The sequence below is a fragment of the Cervus elaphus genome, chromosome 26 (assembly GCF_910594005.1).
Source record: "Cervus elaphus chromosome 26, mCerEla1.1, whole genome shotgun sequence".
NCBI lineage: Eukaryota > Metazoa > Chordata > Mammalia > Artiodactyla > Cervidae > Cervus > Cervus elaphus.
Window position 1 is genome coordinate 38462260 of NC_057840.1, and position 19728 is coordinate 38481987.

Genomic DNA, 19728 nt, shown 5'->3' on the forward strand with positions numbered 1-19728 from the left:
AAGTAGGGAAAACCACTAGACCATTCAGGTATGACCTAAATCAAATCCCTTACAATTTTACAGTGGAAGTGACAGATAGATTCAAGGGATTAGATCTGATAGACAGAGTGCCTGAAGAACTGGATGGAGGTTCGTGACATGGTATGGGACACAGTGATCAAGACCATCCCCAAGAAAAAGAAATGCAAAAAGGCAAAATGATTGTTGAGGAGGCCTTACAAATAGCAGGGAAAAGAAGAGAAGCTAAAGGCAAAGGAGAAAAGGAAAGATATATCCATCTGAATGCAGAGTTGCAAAGAATAGCAAGGAGAGATAAAATAGACTTCCTCAGTGATCAATGCAAAGAAATAGAGGAAAACAATAGAATGGGAAAGACTAGAGATCTCTTCAAGAAAATTAGAGATACCAAGGGAACAGTTCATGCAAAGATGGGCACAATAAAGGACAGACATGGTATGGACCTAAGAGAAGCAGCAGAGATTAAGGAGAGGTGGAAAAATATACAGAAGAACTATACAAAAAAAGGTCTTAATGACCCAGATAACCACAATGGTGTGATCACTCACCTAGTGAGCCAGAAATCCTGGAATGCAAAGTCAAGTGGGCCTTAGGAAGCATCACTATGAGCAAAGCTAGTGGAGGTGATGGAATTCCAGTTGAGCTATTTCTTTTTTTTTTTTTTTAAGGACAAAAGTGGGGTTTGTTTTTATTATAAAAGAAAAAAAAATAGTAACTCCTCAGAAATCTTAACAAAGGAAGGGAATAATTTCACACTCAGAGAACAGACACCAAGATACAAAATTACAACTGTTTGGGCTCCAGACTTGTCCCATCTCCTCCAGAGCAGAGACGGGGAGGAGACAGCTGAGGCAAACAAGCAATTCTGTAAAACAAAGACTTAGAAACCCTACAAATAGGATTAAAATCTAAAATTCTGTTTTGCTTAAAAAAAAAATTCTTTTTTTAATATTATCAAAAGGCCTGCTTTAGTGACATGCTAGTCCCACCGGAAAATAACCCCAATACCCACTTGTCAGTAACATGCTCAAGTTGACCAGCCAACTCATATTTCCAAACCCCTGTGTGTACAAGTACATGTGTGTCTTTTAAACCTGGGGCTCAGGTGATGGCTACTGCTATCATGGGCTTCCACCTGTTAACCAACCAACATCAGCCTCCCCAGAAGTGCGAGCAGGGCAGAGAGAAGCCCTGAAGTGGTAGTGAGGGAATAACAGCCCCAAACAGCCAACTTTTCCAGCATAGCCTCCCCCATCCCCATGCCCACTCAAAAGGAGATCCTTATTTCTAACCAGACTACTTGTCTCAAATTTGGGTTCCCCGTAACCAGAATGGCTTTTTCTCCCTAAAGAGAAAACACACATTTATCTGCACACCCATATATATAATTTTTTTGTTTTTACATTTAAATAGAAAAATACTACTCTGCTTTGTGTTATAAATGGAGGACCACACAATGAGAACTTTTTCTTTTAAGGTAGGGCTATCCATCTATTTATGCAGAGCCTGTCAGGGCGTTGAGCCCCAGGCAAGGGAAGCACCACACCAGATCTAGGGTGTTTTCTTACCTGACTTCCCACCCTTCCTTCCCCCCTAATTCTCACTTTTGATAGAAAGTTGGTTACAACTTTGTAAGTAATAGAACTTCCCACCAAGAAGGGAAATCCTAACCTAACCAGAGAATCCAGCACCCCTGTCCCCCACTCAGTAACCACTCAGATAAAGTCCTCCCCATCTCTTCACTATGACTGGACTCTCTGTCCAGAGAGCTATGCCTATTGGACAAACACACCTGATTAAAATGGAAGCAGTGGTTATGTTTCCCCGCCCCCCCTCCCAACTAATGCACTAGGAAGCTTCAGTGATAGGAAAAAGAAAAGGGCAGGGGTAGGCAGGTGGTTGTGCAGTGATTAAGAACCTGACCCCTTCAATCCTGACCAAAGAAAGCAAGAAATATTAACTGGGTGTGAGGAATTAAAAAAAAAAAAAAAGAACCTTGATATTCCACCCTTTGAGTTATAGCTATTATGACATTGAGAGGGGTGAGAGTGGGAGTAAGATGTAGAATTAAGAGGGGTTTTGAGGGCTGCAAGTCTAGTCCACTTAGTTCTTGTACTGGAAGGGCTCGTCGCCGGTTTCATTCAGAAGACATGTGCGGATGAGGGCTTCTGTCACGGCGAAGGGGTCACAGTTGGCAGATGGGCGACGATCTTCAAAGTAGCCCTTCTTCTCCTGGCCAACAGTCCGGGGGATGCGGATGCTAGCACCACGGTTGGCCACGCCAGCAGAGAAGTCGTTGATGTTGGAGGTTTCGTGGAATCCAGTTAGGCGCCGGGCATTGTCCAGGCCCCCCTTGGGATCGTAGGCTCGGATGTGGTACTGGTGCCGCTTGCTTAGTTTCTCAATGGCCTCCTCAATGTACTTCAGACCATTCTCCTCTCGCATGGCCTTGGTGCTAAAGTTGGTGTGGCAGCCAGCACCATTCCAGTTCCCAGGAATGGGCTTAGGATCAAAGGTGGCGATCACTCCAAAGTCTTCACACACGCGATGGAAGATGAAACGGGCCACCCAGAGATGATCACCCATGTCAATTCCTTCACAGGGTCCTATCTGGAATTCCCACTGTGCAGGCATGACCTCGGTGTTCGTGCCCCCGATCTTGATGCCGGCGTACAAGCAGGCCCGGTAGTGAGCCTCCACAATATCCCTGCCGTAGGCCTTATCTGCTCCCACACCACAGTAGTAGGGACCTTGGGGCCCAGGAAAGCCATTGGAAGGCCAACCAAAGGGGTGCCCATCAGTGCCCATGAGGGTATATTCCTGCTCCATTCCAAACCAGGGGCGCTGGTTGCTCACCATGTCCATTATCCGTTTACAGGTGTGCCTTAAATTGGTCTCTGCAGGCTTTCGGTTGTACTTGAAGACTTCACAGAACACCAGCTTGTTGGGGTCCTTGCGGAAAGGGTCCCGAAACATGGCAGCAGGGACAAGATACATGTCACTGTTGGACCCTTCAGACTGAAAAGTGCTAGAGCCATCAAAATTCCACTCGGGCAACTCTTCTACACACTTGGGTTCAGAATCCAAGATTCGGGTCTTGCAGCGCAGTCCTTCTCCAGTACCGTCGATCCAGATGTACATAGCTTGGACTTTCTCGCCCTGAGGTAGGGCCATGTACACCTGCTTGATACCTTTGTTCAAGTGGGAGCTCGCCGAGGTGGCCATGGTGGAAGGTGTTCTGGGCGCCGAGCAAAGCGGCAGGGCGAGCAGGCGGCGAGAGCGAGGTGAGGAGAAGAGAGGCGAGGAGGACGGCGAGGGGCTGCTTACACAGCCTGCTCTTCTCCCATTCTCGGCTCTCCAGTTGAGCTATTTCAAATCCTAAAAGATGATGCTGTGAAAGTGTTGCACTCAATATGCCAGAAAATTGGAAAACTCAGCAGTGGCCACAGGACTGGAAAAGGTCACTTTTCATTCCAATCCCAAAGAAAGGTAATGCCAAATAATGTTCAAACTACTGCACAATTGCACTCATCTCACACACTAGCAAAGTAATGCTCTAAACTCTCTGGGCTAGGCTTCAACATTATGTGAACAGTGAACTTCCAGATGTTCAAGCTGGATTTAGAATAAGGCAGAGTAACTAGAGGTCAAATTGTCAGCACCTGTTGGATCATTGAAAAAGCAAGAGAGTTCCAGAAAAGCATCTACCTCTGCTTTATTGACTATGCTAAAGCCTTTGATTCTGTGGATCACAGCAAACTGGAAAATTCTTAAAGAGATGGGAATACCAGACCTGAGAAATCTGTATTCAGGTCAAGAAGCAACAGTTAGAACTGGACATGGAACAAAAGACTGGTTTCAAATCAGGAAAGGAGTATGACAAGGCTGTATATTGTCACTCTGCTGACTTAACTTACATGCAGAGTACATCATGTGAAATGTTGGGCTGGATGAAGCACAAGTTGGAATCATGATTGCCAGGAGAAATATCATTAACTCAGATATGCAGACGACACCACCCTTGTGGCAGAAAGCAGAGGAACTAAAGAGCCTCTTGATGAAAGTGAAAGAGGAGGGTGAAAAAGCTGACTTAAAACTCAATATTCAAAAAATGAAGATCATGGCATCTGGTCCCATCACTTCATGGCAAATAGATGGAGAAACAATGGAAACAGTGACAGATTTTATTTTCTTGGGCTCCAAAATCACTGCAGATGGTGACTGCAGCCATGAAATTAAAAGACGCTTGCTCCTTACAAGAAAAGCTATGACCAACGTAGATAGCATATTAAAAGCAGAGGCATTACTTTGCCAACAAAGGTCCGTCTAATCAACACTATGGCTTTTCCAGTACTCAAGTGTGGATGTGAGAGTTGGACCATAAAGAAAGCTGAGGGCTGAAGAATAGGTGCATTTGAACTGTGGTGTTGGAGAAGATTCTTGAGAATCCCTTGGACTGCAAGGAGATCAAATCAGTCCATCCTAAAGGAAATCAGTCCTGAATATTCATTGGAAGAACTGATGCTAAAGCTGAAGCTCCAATACTTTGCCCACCTGATGTGAATGACTGATGCATTGGAAAACATGCTGATGCTGGGAAAGATTGAAGGCAGGAAGAGAAGCGCATGACAGAGTGTGAGATGGTTGGATGGCATCACCAACTCGATGGACATGAGTTTGAGCAAGTTCTGGGGGAACACCAGGGAAACCTGGTGTGCTGCAGTCCATGGCATCGCGAATCGTCAGACATAACTGAGTGACTGAACTGAACTGATCTCCCCTCTGCAGTCCTCATCATTCATGTAATTTAATAGCTGTTTTGGGTGGTGTGTGTGTGTGTGTGTGTGTGTGTGTGTGTGTGTGTATGTGTTTGCAGCACCACGCAGCATGTGGGGTCTTTGTTCCCTATGTGTGTGTGCTTAGTCATGTCTGACTCTTTCTGACCCCATGGACTGTGGCTCTCCAGGCTCCTCTGTCCATAGGATTTCCTAGGCAAGAATAGTGAAGTGGGTTGCCATTTCCTCCTCCAGGGCATCTTCCTGACTCAGGGACTGAACCTGAGTCTCCTGCGTCTCCTGCATTTGCAGGCGGGTTTGGTGCATAAGTTCTCCTCAGACTGTAAGTTCTGAGGAGGGAGGGGGCGTTATCTGTCTTTGCCCACCACTGCAAGCCAGCACCTTACAAGGCGTGGATTGTTCAATAACAGTTTGTTGAATAGATTGTTGAATATTTAAAATATTTCAATCAACAGAATGTATTAAATAACCTCAACTATTCCAAAAGCATGCATTTACATATGAACAAAGATATGCTAATTAAAAAGCTTCTAAGTTATTCATAACCATTCCCTAAGGAGTGTCTATTGAAGGCACCGGGGTTGGCCCATTTGGGCTTACTATGTGTTCATGAAAGTTCAATTGGGTTTATTTTAAAATAGTCCATATACCAAACCTCCTAATAATTCAATTTGATTCTCCTCAGATTAATATTAATTAATAAGGCTTTTATTACATATTGATGTATGGAAATAGAAGAATAAAAATAAAAGGGCCTTAATCAGAAAGGGTTTGTATCTCAGCCCATGGTAGATTTTTTTATAAATAGTTAGATAAAGGGAATTGAGAGAGAGAAGAACAGAAATTGTCCACAACTAAAACGTCTTATAGTTATTTTTATATTTCATTGTATTTGGGATTTATTTGATGATAAAAGATAACAATTAAACCCAAAGAAGGATTGTGTCATAATTCATAGAAATGCACAATAAACACATTTCTACATAAAACTGAGAATCTAAGCTGGAGCAGCAGGAGGAAATATTGGATCCCATCTCCCTGCTGATACAGTGATCCTTCCTTTCACATCCCTGATCACTGATCACTTTCCCACGTGAATTTGCAGAGCCCCGTGTTCCGTCAAGGGGCTGGTCCAGCTTTTCCTCCCGTCTCACTGGGATCTGCCTTCTGACAACTCGTGGCCTGTTACCTTCCTGAGAAACACAAACCAGGTCTTTTCCCTTCCCTGCCTCTCTAGCCTTTAACTAGCCGAATCCAGCCATCATGACACTCCGATGGTTCTTTTTGTGGACCAAAACACCTCTGTTTCTCTCAACGTTGAACTGGCTTCCTTTGCACAAATTCTTGTTTATCAAGTTCACTCAGGTACTTCCTGTCTGATGTAGATACAGCTTCTGATAACATATCTTAGAAACAAGTTCCCTCTGCAGCACTCACATCACTCTGTCCCTGCTGCTTCTCGTCAGCATTGCCCAGCAAACTTTGGTCTTGTCTCTCTGAACCCAAGACCTTTATTTATCTACATTGTCTTCCCTTTCTCATCAGCACGTTCATTGTCATCTCTGACCTTTCTTATTTTGCTAATAACAAGAATAGCTAACATTTTTTTTTATGCATTATGCAAAGAGCATCGTACTATCATATTTAATCCTAAACAGAACCTATGTTCTTTTATTATCATTTTCATCTTACAGAGGAGGAAACCGAGGCAGGTGTTACATATATCCTCCAAGATCACATGCAAAATTGGGCTTTGAACCCAGGTTGTCAGATGCTGAGACCCATGGCTTTGGGTTGTAGATATAAATTGCTGAGAACTCTAGTACCAATGTCGAGAAATTCCTCCATTTGACCTCAGAAGGCAAAGTCTTTTTTTCATTTGTTTACTTTTATTGAAGTGTTGCGGACTTATATTGTTTCAGATGAACCACAAAGTGATTCTGTGATCCATACATGTGTTAGTGTTAGCGACTCAGTCACGTCCAACTCTACGACCTCATGGGCTGTCGCCCACCAGGCTCCTCTGTCCATGGGACTCTCCAGGCAAGAACACTGGAGTGGGTTGCCATCTCCTCCTCCAGGGGATCTTGCCAATCCAAGGACTGAATCCTGGTATCCCTCATTGTAGCAGATTCTTCACCATCTGAGCCATCTATCTATTGTTCTTCAGATTCTTTTCCATTATAGGTTATTGTAAATTACTGACTATAGTTCCCTGTGCTACACAGCAGACCCTTGTTACCTTTTTTATATATGGTAGTGTGTATCTGTTAATGTGAACTTTTTTAAAAAGAGGTCTTGTTCTCTCTTTTTCCTGAGTTTAGAGGAAGAGTTTTCTTTCTCTTCTCGAGGCTCTGCTTCTCCTCTTGGGCTCCTTAGTCACTGCTTGTCTCAGAGATTCCTGGGGCTGTATTAAATCCTTTCTGTGCCCAAAGCAGTGAAAAATAATGGTTCTCTCAAATTTCTTCACAATGTTTATCTCAACATTTTTTGTCTGTGTCCCTGTTTTTTTTGGAGCCCTAAACATAGACTTTGAATTCTTATTGGGTAATCCTGTAGCAAGAGTGGGAATCAATTTTAAGCCATTGATGACTAAAAGGAACCAAGGCATGGCGATTATACTAAACTTCTGTTGCATGCTGGGGCTTTTCTAAATAGGACGTTGTTTTGGATTGAATGGTCCAACAACAGACGATGACAACAAAAAGTGTACAGCGCTGTGTTAGGCATCACAAGTTGCTTGTAATTCGCCAAAGTGATGTTTTAGACCTGGGAAAGCAAAATGTTTCCTGTTCCTGGATCATGACCTGCCTTTGTTGATCATTTGATTTTTTAAAGAAATGTACTTGTTTGTACTCAAATTTTAAAAATGGTTTCAAATTTACCATCTAGAATTAAGATACTGCAGAAGCTCTCAGCATGTTGATGCACTAAAGAACCTTGCTTTTTATCTTGTGCTAACTTTTATACATAAAAAAGAAATGGGCTCCCACCTTGGCAGGTTCCAGGGCTCCTTCAGGGGCTGTCCTTCTGCTCCAAAGGCCTTACACAGAGCTTCTGTCCAGTCTCCGGCTGCCCGGATGTGCACGCTGAAGAAGTCCTCCTGGGGAGCGGAGGTGAGGGTAAAGGGGTGCCACTCCAGTGTGGAGATGGATGGGCACTGGATCAACACATACTGCCCTGGTGCCATTTTAAAGTCTCGCTTTTTCATGCAAAGTTCTAGCACTCCAGATGGATGGCTCACCACCTAAATCACAGCAAGAGAGTCATTGGTTCTTTCACCTAGGTTAAATAATAAGACAATGGCCTTCATCCCATCAAAGCTTTTTCAATTTTTATATCAACTCTTTTGAGCTGTAATTGACATAGACCACTAATTATGAGTTTCCAAGGATCATTGCCACAACTTTCATGTCTGAGTTGGCAACTTCAGCCAGAATGACATTAATCTTCTTCAGGGGCTAAGGCCAGAAATTTGTGCAGCTGCATCAGGGGAAAAGTGGTGTCTAGCACATGACTTTTTGTCTCAGTGACCATGCTTTCGGTAGCACAGTTAATTTCAGGCTGGTTAATTTCAAGAGAATATAAGCCAGCATTTCATCCATAGCACTTAATTAGGCTTAAAGTTATTGAAATAGCCACAGAATTAACTTCATGTTGTTTTAAAATGTAGGTCTAGCTTGTTACCATTTTCAATGGCGTGTATCTTTTCTTCATCCTTTGTGAGCTAACCCTGGTATTTCTTCATTCTAAGTATGAAACAATCTTCAAACTCTGAAATGTTTTGTTGGTTTTGTTTGGTGTTATTCAAACCTTATACAATCTCCTACTTAGGCTTTGAGTTTTAGATGTAAGAAAGCATGATGCAAAATCTATTGCTTTTTAAAGTGCTCTATAACTTGCTACTTATCAGAGACAAAGAATTAATTTTCCTCCTTAGACATACCTCTTTTTTTCCAGGCTCACATGTCTTCTTTTGTGACAGGAGTTATATGGGAGCAAAATCTAGTGTCTGGATACTGTGACAGCATTTTTCCATTCAGAAGAGAATTTCACAGCATTTTAATCATTAGTTTCTCCTCTCCCTACTGATCTTGTTCTGATTCAGCTGTTAAATGGTCTCCCTAGTAACAGCTTGAGTAGATTTCCAGAAGTTTTACGGTCTGGCTTTTGATACAGCTTGATATTCTTTGGTGCTTAACTTAAAAACAGCAACACAGAAGCAGCTTAAAACAGAAATATGAAGCAATTTCTGTGCATCTGCTTTCATGAAGACAGTTAAAGAGATAGAGTATTCTGTTAATATTGTATTAGCAAAGCTGCATGGATTTGGTTAGCAGAGAATTTCTTCTAAGACATTAAAACATCTGAGGGGAGAGTTTGGGGTAAATTTTCAGTCTCCCAGGCACGTGTTCATTTTTTTCTTCATTCATTCATTTAGTCAACAAATGTTTTTTGAGTGTATATTCTATTCCAGACTTATTCTAGGACTGGAGATACAGTACAGAATATGAGGCCAAAAAAAGTCCTCACTCTCAAGTAGCATATATCTTAGCTGGGGTAGAGAAGATTTTATTTTATTGCAAATAATAACATATCCAAGAAATGTATTTGGAGATGACACATGCTATGAAGAAAGTAAAACAACACAATATGTTTCAGAATGACAGAGGGGTCCTACTCTTATTAATCAAAAGCAGAGTTATTATTACACTACTATTATTGCCTGGGCTTTCCTGGTGGCTCTGATGGTAAAGAGCCTGCCTGCAATGTAAGAGACCCAGGTTCCACCCCTGGGTTGGGAAGGAAATGGAGAAGGAAATGGCAACACGCTCCAGTATTCTTACCTGGAGAATTCTGTGGACAGAGGAGTCTGGAGGGCTATAGTCCATGGTGTCTCAGAGTCAGACATGACTGAGCGACTAACATTTTCACACTTCCACTTTTCCTGCTTGGGCATGTATTTTTGATCTATCTGCTGAGACCCTCCTCCAGCTCAAGGTAAAAATTGGGACGCAGTGACGAGATATGTCAAGATTGGAAAATACTACCTTCTTGCCTTCATTCACTAGGGCAGGGCCCCTTCCTCTCCATTTTGAACTCCCTCCCAGTGCTCTTTCTCCATTTAAACCTTAGGCCAACTGCTCCCCCATCTTCTGTTCAGCAGTTCCAAGTGTGAGCGTGTGTACTTGAAAATATATGTACATTATTTTTGTGTTTGCGACGTCCGTGTTTTTATGTGGTGGAGGAAGCGATTATACTCTAAGGCACTGTGATCCAGGTAAAGCATGCTCAGCCCTCCTGCCTTTTCCCCTAGAGGACACCAAAATAAAGGGAAATACAGGCGATTCCAGGGCTGTAGCATAACCTTTATCAGAATTCTGTGTACCAGTCAGGAGCCCTGATCCCTGTCTTCAGTAAAATTAGTCTCACTAAAAGATGCACAGGATACAAGCAATTATTAGAACAGAAGATGAGCCTCTAAATTACAGACGGTTCTGCAATAAAAATGGCAAATTAAAAACTTGGGCCAATAAAAAATTTTCATCTACACTCAGGTTTTTATTCAGACATAAACCTACATGCATACCTTGGTAATGATAACTTCTTGTTGAAATCGCCAGAACCTAATTATTCTTTCACACGCATACAAGACCACGGGGCCTAAAACCCATTTCCAAGCCTGCAGAGAGTGGCAAAGAGAGAGGAAAAGGAAATGAAAATGGAATCCAAATATTTTCAATTTGAACCAATCAATATATAACGCGATGGGGTTTAGACATTTTCCTTTAACTTTGGGCCAGTTATCAACAACAAAGATGTCTCCTTGTATTAAATACTACAACATTCAATTATGCCTTGAAGTCTACAAGCTTATTTAAGAGATTAAACTCTTCTGTATTGGTTTTTATGCTTACTTGATCAATGATGCCTTTATATAATTAGAAATAATTGAATTTGCAAAGAAATAGAAAGTAGATTGATGTTTATGTTATATATGATAGGGTCATAAATGCTCCCAAACTCAACCAAAGTCAAAGGCTTATAAACTACATTACTGAGTCAACATAGGACATAAGAAATTCAATAAAAAACATTTCAAATAGTAGTTTGGGGGCCAAGAATGCATCATAACTTTGCGGGTCTGCCTAAAACAACTCACACTCTCACACACGCATATACCCATGTACTCACACACCCACATACACACTTTCACACACATGGGCATAGTCAGTGTTATCTGAAATAAAACAAAGTTAGTTTCTCAGTGTTGTAAATCTAGATCAACAGAATCAGGACAGAAGCCTCAATACTTGTCTGGAGAATTGTGACAGGGAACATTTCCATTCTGTGTTAGCCTTTTCTGAGTATAATCTGCCTTATTGAGCTTCAGTTTACTGGTAGGCTACCCTTGTATCAGGGGTTGGGTTATAACATAAGGTGTCTGCTTCCTTAAAAGGGAAGGAATAGGAACTTAAAAATTTTGAAGCTTTAATCTTCAAATTTAATCAAACAACCTTCTGAGGCACATGATATTCTCTTTATTTTGCAGAAGAGGGGACTGAGGCTCAACAAGATGACACAAATTTGTCCAGGGTCACAAAGGTGATAAACAAGGTTCACAGTGAAGATGTGAACCCAGATGGGCTTGACTACCCAGCCTGTATTCTTCCCATGTAATCATGCTTCTTTCTGTTCAATGAAGAAGAGTTGCTTGCTTCACATTAGAGACTCATTAATTCACTGAATTGTAGGATGATCAAGGTTCTTGGAAATCTAGCCTAGTTCTTCTTTTAAAGAAGAAAAAACAACATTCCAAGAATGGGTATACATTGTCAGGGACATGGAGTGAGGTCGCAGAGAGCCAGGAGTAGAATCCAAGCCTTCTCCTAGTTTCCCTCAGTTCCCTCCTTGGAATTCTAAATCCACTGAACCTTACTCTTAGAATCCTATCTTAGTAGCAGGAAGGGCGTCCCTTTCTCTTGAACACAGATATTCACTAAACCTTCACCGACTGACTCATCATCTTCCTTGCTCATTACTCCCCTACTTATTATCCTTCTCTGTCTTGTCTGTTGGTGGGTCACAAGCCCTTCAGCATATTTTTGCTTTTGTTATCTTTCTTGTTTCTTCGAAGCTCTTTTGTTTATTTCTAGGTCTGTTTGCATGGCACCTTTTCTCACCTACCTCAACCTTCTGTGCTTTTTCCCTGGGAGCCTCTTGTTTGCCTGATAAAGGCTCCATTTATGTAGGCAACACAAAGCAATTTGACCCACTTATTCTTTTCTGCCTCAGTGGGATTCAGCAACGTGTTCAGAATAGCCGAGAGAATAAAACCTTTTGTCCACCTATGCTGTGGGTGAGGTGGGCATGATGATCAGAGTAAGGGAAAAAGGCAGGAAGGGGTAGACATGAAGGATGGGGTTGGACCAAAGCAGTGAGTCCTTAGGTCTCTTATGCTTGAATGAACCAGAAAGTATTTTGAGAATAGGCTTGGATATTTACAGAAAAGATAGCAAGGATGCAATTCTTTCTGTATGAGCTAAGAGAGAGATTTGCAAAAAACACTCCCATAGTCTCTATGTATTTTTACAAATAATCTTCCATGCCCATTTTAGAAAGTTTTGAGACATCACACATTTCATTTTGTTGGTGTCAAGTCAGTCATGGTTTCTGTTTTTTCCATGTTGATAAAATGGAATGGATTATTTTTCTTTGTACGGTTACTCAAGAAGGTGAATGTAAGCTATTAATCCTTACCACTATCTCTGTCTAGTATATAAATTGCTCCAGGAGGAGAAAGCCCAGTTTAGTTATACTGTGATATTCCTGGAGCCCCTGGAAATTAGAGATGGAGGAGAAGATGGCCAGAGATGAATATTCAAAGATATATTTCCCAACAGGAATGACCAGGAAAGGCAAGAGCGAGTGAAAAGAAGAAGGGACAGCCCAGAGCAGGAGGGACATGTGATGGGGTGAGTCTTGGAATGGGCCTCAGAAGACCTGGGTTCTGGTCTTGGGGTTGCCATCCCTTGTCCTATGCCTTTAGGAAAATCTTGGGTCCTTTTACGCTCAACTTTTCTGCCTTATAAAATGGGAGAGTTGAAGGAAGCTATTATTTGGGTTCCCTCCAAGCTTTTAAATGTTTCAACTTCGCTCACAGAGGTGAATACAATGTTGGGGGCATACACTTGTGGATAGCAGCAGAGAGCTGGCAAAATGAGGAGTGGGAAAAGGCCACAGATTCAAAATGAATGCTGAAGAGCATAGAGGTGAAAGTTCATGGCCAGAGAGTTAGAAGCTCTGGCTCCTTGATGTGATTTTGCTTGGAATGCCCTCTGTGACCATAGGTAAGAAATGAAAACTCCTTGGACCTCAATTTTTCCATCTAATAAATAAAGGGCCAGGGCTATTTAGTATCTAAGTTTCTTTAATGTTAAAAGACTCTGTGGGTTTTTAGCTTTATATTTTCTTCTCTAAAAAATACTGAAAAAGTCACGGTACAGTGAGTATTTTATGGTAGAAATAAAACCATGTTGATTTAAAAGCTGCAGTAATGAAACTTGTTTCCTCTACTTTCACTCCTGGTTTTTCATTCCTACCAGAAAATAAGAACATGCTGGCTTTGATTTTATTTTATGTGTGTGTTTATGAATGGCCTCTTTTTCGAGACAATAGGATTTCCAGGGGGTGGGAACCACATCCCTGAATCTTGCATCTAGCGCAATGCCAAGTATATAACAGCCAGTTGGCAAGAGTTTGCTGAATTAACTCTACCTCAGCTAAAGCTTTTCCCTATACTGTTGGCATCATGCCTTAGTAATTAAAAAGTGCCAGTCATCATCATTATTATTATTGTTTGTTAAAGCTGCAGTTAAATGAAATAGGCTAAGGGAGACCAGACATCTTTTGAGAGGGATGGCATGAGGAATTCTAGTCTGGAGTCTTGCAGCGTGTGTCTGTGAGTTTGGGAAGAAAGAGGGAGTGAGACAAGTAGGGGCAAAGGGGATTGCGAAATAATGATATAATTGGTTCCTTTGATCAGTTCAGCTCGTAGAGGTGACGCATGCAGCACTCTCAGCTTTGGGAGGAGTAGGAGAGTAGGTGCACCCCTAAAGGTGAACTGATAAATATTCTATTGGGGAAAGCACCATGAAAATGCACTGAGTCAAGAGAGGCAGAGAGGAAGAGACGGAGGCCTGCATAGACAGGGTAGGCGTGATGCAGGGAGGCGCAGGGACCCTTCTTGTCCTTGGGATGCCTTTTGGATTTGGTGTCTCTCAGACAACAGAAAGAATATTGTACAGCTCAGCCAAGCGGTAATTGCACAGCCCACACACGCTTTGAATCAGGATCCATTAAAAATAATGGGAAAGAGTGACAACACGAGTTTGGGTGTGCAAGGAGGTACAGCATGGGAGAGTGAGCAGAGAGGTGGGTACGTCCCCCCTTCTCATGGTAATTAATGTCAGCAAGCGCTGCTGGGAGCGGGCTCTAGTCTGTATTCATGAGGTGTGGGAGAGTATTGATTTTTTTATGGAGACACTGTAGCTGAACATTTGAGAGAGGCATTCATGTTCCTCATTAATATGCAGGCTGGGTAGTGGCTCCCGATAGTTGAGTTTAAGACAGAGACAATCTATACTGGCCATTAAAAGAACCACAGTCTAATGGGCACATCTATTCCACTTCTCTTGGTTTTAAACATTCCTTCTAGCAGTTTCCATCCTTAAAATCCAGTGTTTCATTGAATAGAGTTGAGGATTTTTGAAAGTGTCAGTCATTATATTCTTCATATGTTGATGACTTAATTTCCTGAATCCTCACCATTTATATCCTATTATCCCATTTTTAAATGATATATATCTTTTGGCTTCCCAGGTGGCTCAGTGGTGAAGAATCTGCCTGCTAATTCGGGAGATTCAAGGGATGTAGTTCGATCCCTGGGTGGGGAAGATCCCCTGGAGAAGAGAATAACAACCCACTCCAGTGTTCTTGCCTGGGAAATCCCAAGACAGAGGCGCCTGGTGGGTACCGCCCACAGAGGTGCAAAAGAGTCAGACACGACCGAGAGCAAATGTGCACCTTTTTGTCCCTTGTTTCCTCCTCATTTTAATCTGCTGGCTTCATTCGCTTTCTTTTATGCATTACCCAGCTGTCCCCAGGTTTGCATTGCTCTAAGACATGAGGAGACCGAAGAAAATTATTATTTCTGTTTATCTATGCCATCAACTGGGAGAAGGAAATGGCAGCCCACTCCAGTATTCTTCCCTAGAGAATCCTGTGGACAGAGGAGCCTGCTGGGCTGCTGTCCATGGGGTTGCACAGAGTCGGACACGACTGAAGCAACTTAGCAGGCATGCGTGCATTTGAGAAGGAAATGGCAACCCACTCCAGTGTTCTTGCCTGGAGAATCCCAGGGATGGAGGAGCCTGGTGGGCTGCCGTCTATCAGGTCAAACAGAATCGGACATGACTGGAACGACTTAGCAGCAGCAGCATGCCATCAACTGTCATCCTGACAGCATACCCAGGAAATCTTGCTTTTGAGATCTTGTGGACACTATTATCTACTCTAATTAAGTCTATTTTGGTCTAATATTGTCATTATTTCAGGAATAGAAGCTTAATTAGAAGAGGAAGTAAATGTATGTACTTTCAATTTCTTTCCTTCTCATAAGTTGTGGAAAGAAAGAAGGCAAGCTTGCAAAGGTGGCCTGATTTTCACTTGGGTGCTGCCTGACTTTCGTTGAGACGGGATGCTCTTAGTCCTCAAGATGGAGTGGGCAGTCGCCCAGGGCATCAGGTAGCTGATTGTGCAGAGAGCTGAGCGTGGCGAGCCCACCGCTTTCTGACTCCTCCAGAGTCAGGGTTGTGCGTGTGGGGCTCTGAATCCCACGCTCTCAGACATCCATATTTAAATGTAAGTGGAAGAACACGTTTCAAAATTAACAGAGTGCTTTTGGCAGGAGATCTCTCTTGAAATTATCCATAACTCGAGTCCTCCATTAGCACTCTTAATAAAGAGTTGGCTTTGTCTTGTGGTGACACGGGCTGTTCTTTTTTTCAAGCATGTAAAAGCTCTAGCTATTTTAACTGTGGCAACAGCTATTTTTAAAAAGCTCCTGGGCTCAGTCTTACCGAAGGTTCCTTGCCAGAAAATTGAGGCGCGGGGCACCGGGCCTGCCATTCCTCCAGGTGGTCTCTGCAGAAGCTGATGTTGTGCAGCAGGAGACTCTCGGGGGTTTGGCCTCGAACAATCCGGCTTGTTATTAAAAAATAATAATAATAATAAACCCCTCAGATTTGAAATTGATTTTGTGCCTTGTGATTGCCACGGATACATAGACTATGATGGACTCTACAATAACACTTCCACTGTCTTGCAATCTGGGCTGGGATGCATTTCCCTGAGCTTCTTTAAAAATAGGAATTTAAGATGCTTCGAGTAACTTTGAAGAGCCCAGAAAAGAAGTGCCCCTCGGTGGTATCCTGTGTTAAATTGAAAGTGTCTACATTAGAGAATTCATAATGAAGGAAATTGTTTGAACACATCCTTTTGTAGACTGTTGAATCTAATTAGGTTACATCTTGTCCTGATTGCTGATTCGGGCTAATTGGCTAACTGTACTATTTGGGTCTTTTGCAAATTTATTGTACTTCTTCCTTTCCTGGTTTGTTTCTGAGCACCTACAAGTTGTCAAGTGAAGAAGTCAAAAGAAGTGCCCTGAATAATGGTATATGTCCCCCCAGTGACCCAGAGCAGGCTTAGTTTTTGATGGGGTCCAAATAGGTCGATGTAAAATGCGCCTTTCAAGACGATGCTGTTGAATTGGAGAGTGAAAAAAGAAGCTGGCCTTCATGAATGGAGCACTGGATCAAGAGTCCTGTGATCCTGTTATATTAGATTTCCTACAGATGTGGTATCAACTGGCCCCAAACAATTTGCTTCGGGGCAAATTCCTCCCTTTATCTACTGGTGCACAGGCTGTGATGCATGGGGTACTGAGGTCATACAACCTAGGCGTTGCTCACTTCCTAGGTGTTTATGAGTAAAATACATGGGTTTATTTTTTGAGGAACATGGTCTTTGCAGAGAAAGCTTAGCATCACACAAAGCATCACACTAGGCTACTCAGGCCCTGGGTCCCGTAGAGTAACACATCCCCTTTTGCCTGGGAGGAGGGTGCAGCAATGCCCTTGGAAGTGGCCTGGAGAACTGCCATCCTGGCCTTTGTCCTAGTCTGTTTTATGGAAGTCATCCAAACTTGATAACATCCATTTGAGTTAGATGAGCAAAACTATCTGTGAATCTCCCATGAGTAAATGATGCCCAGACATAGGACGAGTGAATAAAATACAGGAGCCAGATGAAAAGCATCTGTAAATTTTAACACCTTCCTTCTCAGGCCTCAGACATTTCTTCTTGCATCCCAAGGGACCTCAGAACATTTCTCAAATGCAGCAAGCATCTTTTTAAAAATTTTTAAACTTTTTATGTCTTCATCTATGCCATCCCATAATAAGAAGATTAGTGGGCTTTAACACATTGCAATAATCCTACTTTACTTGGCATTTTTGTATAGAATTTGCAAATTACTTTTTGCTGTAAACAGTAGCTGTAGAATACTTCAAGCTGAGAAGATTAAATGAGGCCCTTATCCCAAAATAAGCCTTTCAACTAAGTTAAAATGACTAAAAAAAAAAAAAAAAAATTCATCTTGTGAAATGTTATTTGGATATTAAAAAATATCTCCAGTGAAACACTGCCCATTGAAATCCTCTTGTGCTCCTACAATGCACCATGGAGTGAATGCCGAGGAGGAAGGATCAGGGCAATGCATGCATAATTTTTGTGAAGAGGTCTTCTAGACACATGTGAATTATGAAGAGCTCTCAAGTGAACTCCAGGGGTTAACACTCTGGCATCGGCAGAAGAACTCAGAGAGAAAGGAAGGCCTGACAGCCTTTGGGGTGGAAGGCTTGGGGACTACATACCACCCACCCCATCCCCCAAATACAAACAGTCAGGGTGAAGGATGACACATTCAGGAGAGTCAAGTGCAGGTATTTTAAAGTTGAAAGAGGCTAGAAAGCCCTCAGCCAAGCAGCAGGGTCAATGTGAACAGTGACTGACCAGGTTTCTAAAGATTAGCCGAGGGATGGCCAGTTAATTTAGAGTTGAATATGCTGCTAGGGGTAATTTTTCCTTCTGTGTTTGTGTGTTGGAAAAGCTAATGGATAATAAGGAAGCTCTTAACTGGGCAGAGCCAGTGGGAGGCACACAGACCCCCTTCAAGAAGGGGAGGCTAAGATTAGGGGTGCATCTAGGATGGGTTGGGAGGTTGGAGGAGGCAGCTGACTTGCTGGGAGGTGTAAACTGAGAAGAACTGCCCAGAGGGCCCCGCATCCCCACGAGGTGTGTGACTGTCTCTGCCCGCCATCCAGTCTCTGTCGCTGTGTGTTTGCCCTTCCAGACCTGGGCAGTAACAGAGCCCACCTCTGAGACCAGCCCCCTGCACTCAGCAGCTGCTAGGGTGGGAGAATGGGTGCAGGACGGAGTGTCCAACGAGTGTGCGTAACAGAGGAGGAGCTGCTGGCGAGCCACGGAGGGCTTTGCAATATCACCATTCACATTCTCGCAAGTGTTGAGGCATGTTTTATTAACGTAAGTAGGGACTGATCTCCAGGGCTTGTTACCACTAAAGGGTGGGTTGTCTGAAAGCCAGTGTCTTGCGTCTGACTCTGCTATTTACTTGTCCTTGGATTTTGAATCACTTAACCCTCTGAGCATCTATTTCCTCCTTATGAAATTGGAATAACAGCACCATCTTCATTGGACAGGACTGTTGGGGTCAAATTGATCATACACTATATGAACGTGCTTTAAAATTTTAACATGGGAAAAAGGCATCAATTTGAGAAATAATTACTATGTGACAAGCTAGTCTGTTGTCACTCAGTCATGTTTGACTCTTTGCAACCCCGTGGACTGCAGCATGCCAGGCTTCCCTGTCCATCACCATCTCCCAGAGCTTGCTCAAACTCATGTCTGTTGAGTCAGTGACACCATCCAACCATCTCATCCTCTGTTGTCCTCTTCTCCTCCTACCTTCAATCTTTCCCAGCATCAGAGTCTTTTCCAATGAGTCAGTTCTTTGCATCAGGTGGCCAAAGTATTGGTGTTTCAGCTTCAGCATCAGTCCTTCCAATGAATATTCAGGACTGATTTCCTTTAGGATGGACTGGTTGGACCTCCTTGCAGTCCAAGGGACTCTCAAGAGTCTTCTCCAACACCACAGTTCAAAAGCTTCAATTCTTCAGTGCTTAGCCTTCTTTATGGTCCAACTCTCACATCCATACATGACTACTGGAAAAACCATAGACTTGACTAGATGGACCTTTGTTGGCAAAATAATGTCTCTGCTTTTTAATATGCTCTCTAGGTTGGTCATAACTTTTCTTCCAAGGAGCAAGTGTCTTTTAATGTCATGGCTGCAATCACTATCTGCAGTGACTTTGGAGCCCCCCAAAAATAAAGTCTGTTACTGTTTCCACTGTTTCCCCATCTATTTGCCATGTAGTGATGGGACCAGATGCTATGATCTTTCTGAATGTTGAGTTTTAAGCCAGCCTTTCCACTCTCCTCTTCCACTTTCATCAAGAGGCTCTTTAGTTCCTCTTCCCTTTCTGCCATAAGGATGGTGTCATCTGCATATCTGAGGTTACTGATATTTCTCTCAACAATCTTGATTCCAGCTTGTGCTTCATCCAGTCTGGCATTTTGCATGATGTATTCTGCATATAATTTAAATAAGCAAGGTGACAATACATAACCTTGATGTACTCCTTTCCCAATTTGGAACTGTTCTGTTGTTCCATGTCTGGTTCTAACTGTTGCTTCTTGACCTGCA

General features: G+C 42.7%; 2 protein-coding genes across 2 annotated transcripts in view; both read right to left on the reverse strand.

Moving 5' to 3' along the window:
• The window catches only part of NOX3 (NADPH oxidase 3), a 67636-nt gene that overhangs the window by 32256 nt on the left and 15652 nt on the right, over positions 1 to 19728 (reverse strand). Inside the window, exons 7-9 of the mRNA XM_043888435.1 lie at positions 15956 to 16079; positions 10405 to 10497; positions 7808 to 8061 (exon numbers count right to left, since the gene is read on the reverse strand). Of these exons, the coding sequence (XP_043744370.1) occupies positions 7808 to 8061; positions 10405 to 10497; positions 15956 to 16079 (471 nt within the window). The remainder of the gene's footprint in view (positions 1 to 7807; positions 8062 to 10404; positions 10498 to 15955; positions 16080 to 19728) is intronic.
• LOC122684371 (glutamine synthetase-like) lies at positions 663 to 3371 on the reverse strand. Its single transcript, XM_043888436.1, has one exon. It carries the CDS (start codon positions 3241 to 3243, stop codon positions 2122 to 2124), a length of 1122 nt encoding a protein of 373 aa, XP_043744371.1. The 5' UTR covers positions 3244 to 3371; the 3' UTR covers positions 663 to 2121.

What these genes read in the sequence shown, in the direction of transcription:
- LOC122684371 (XM_043888436.1), bottom strand. Translation starts at nt 3,243, where the DNA reads ATGGCCACCTCGGCGAGCTCCCACTTGAACAAAGGTATCAAGCAGGTG.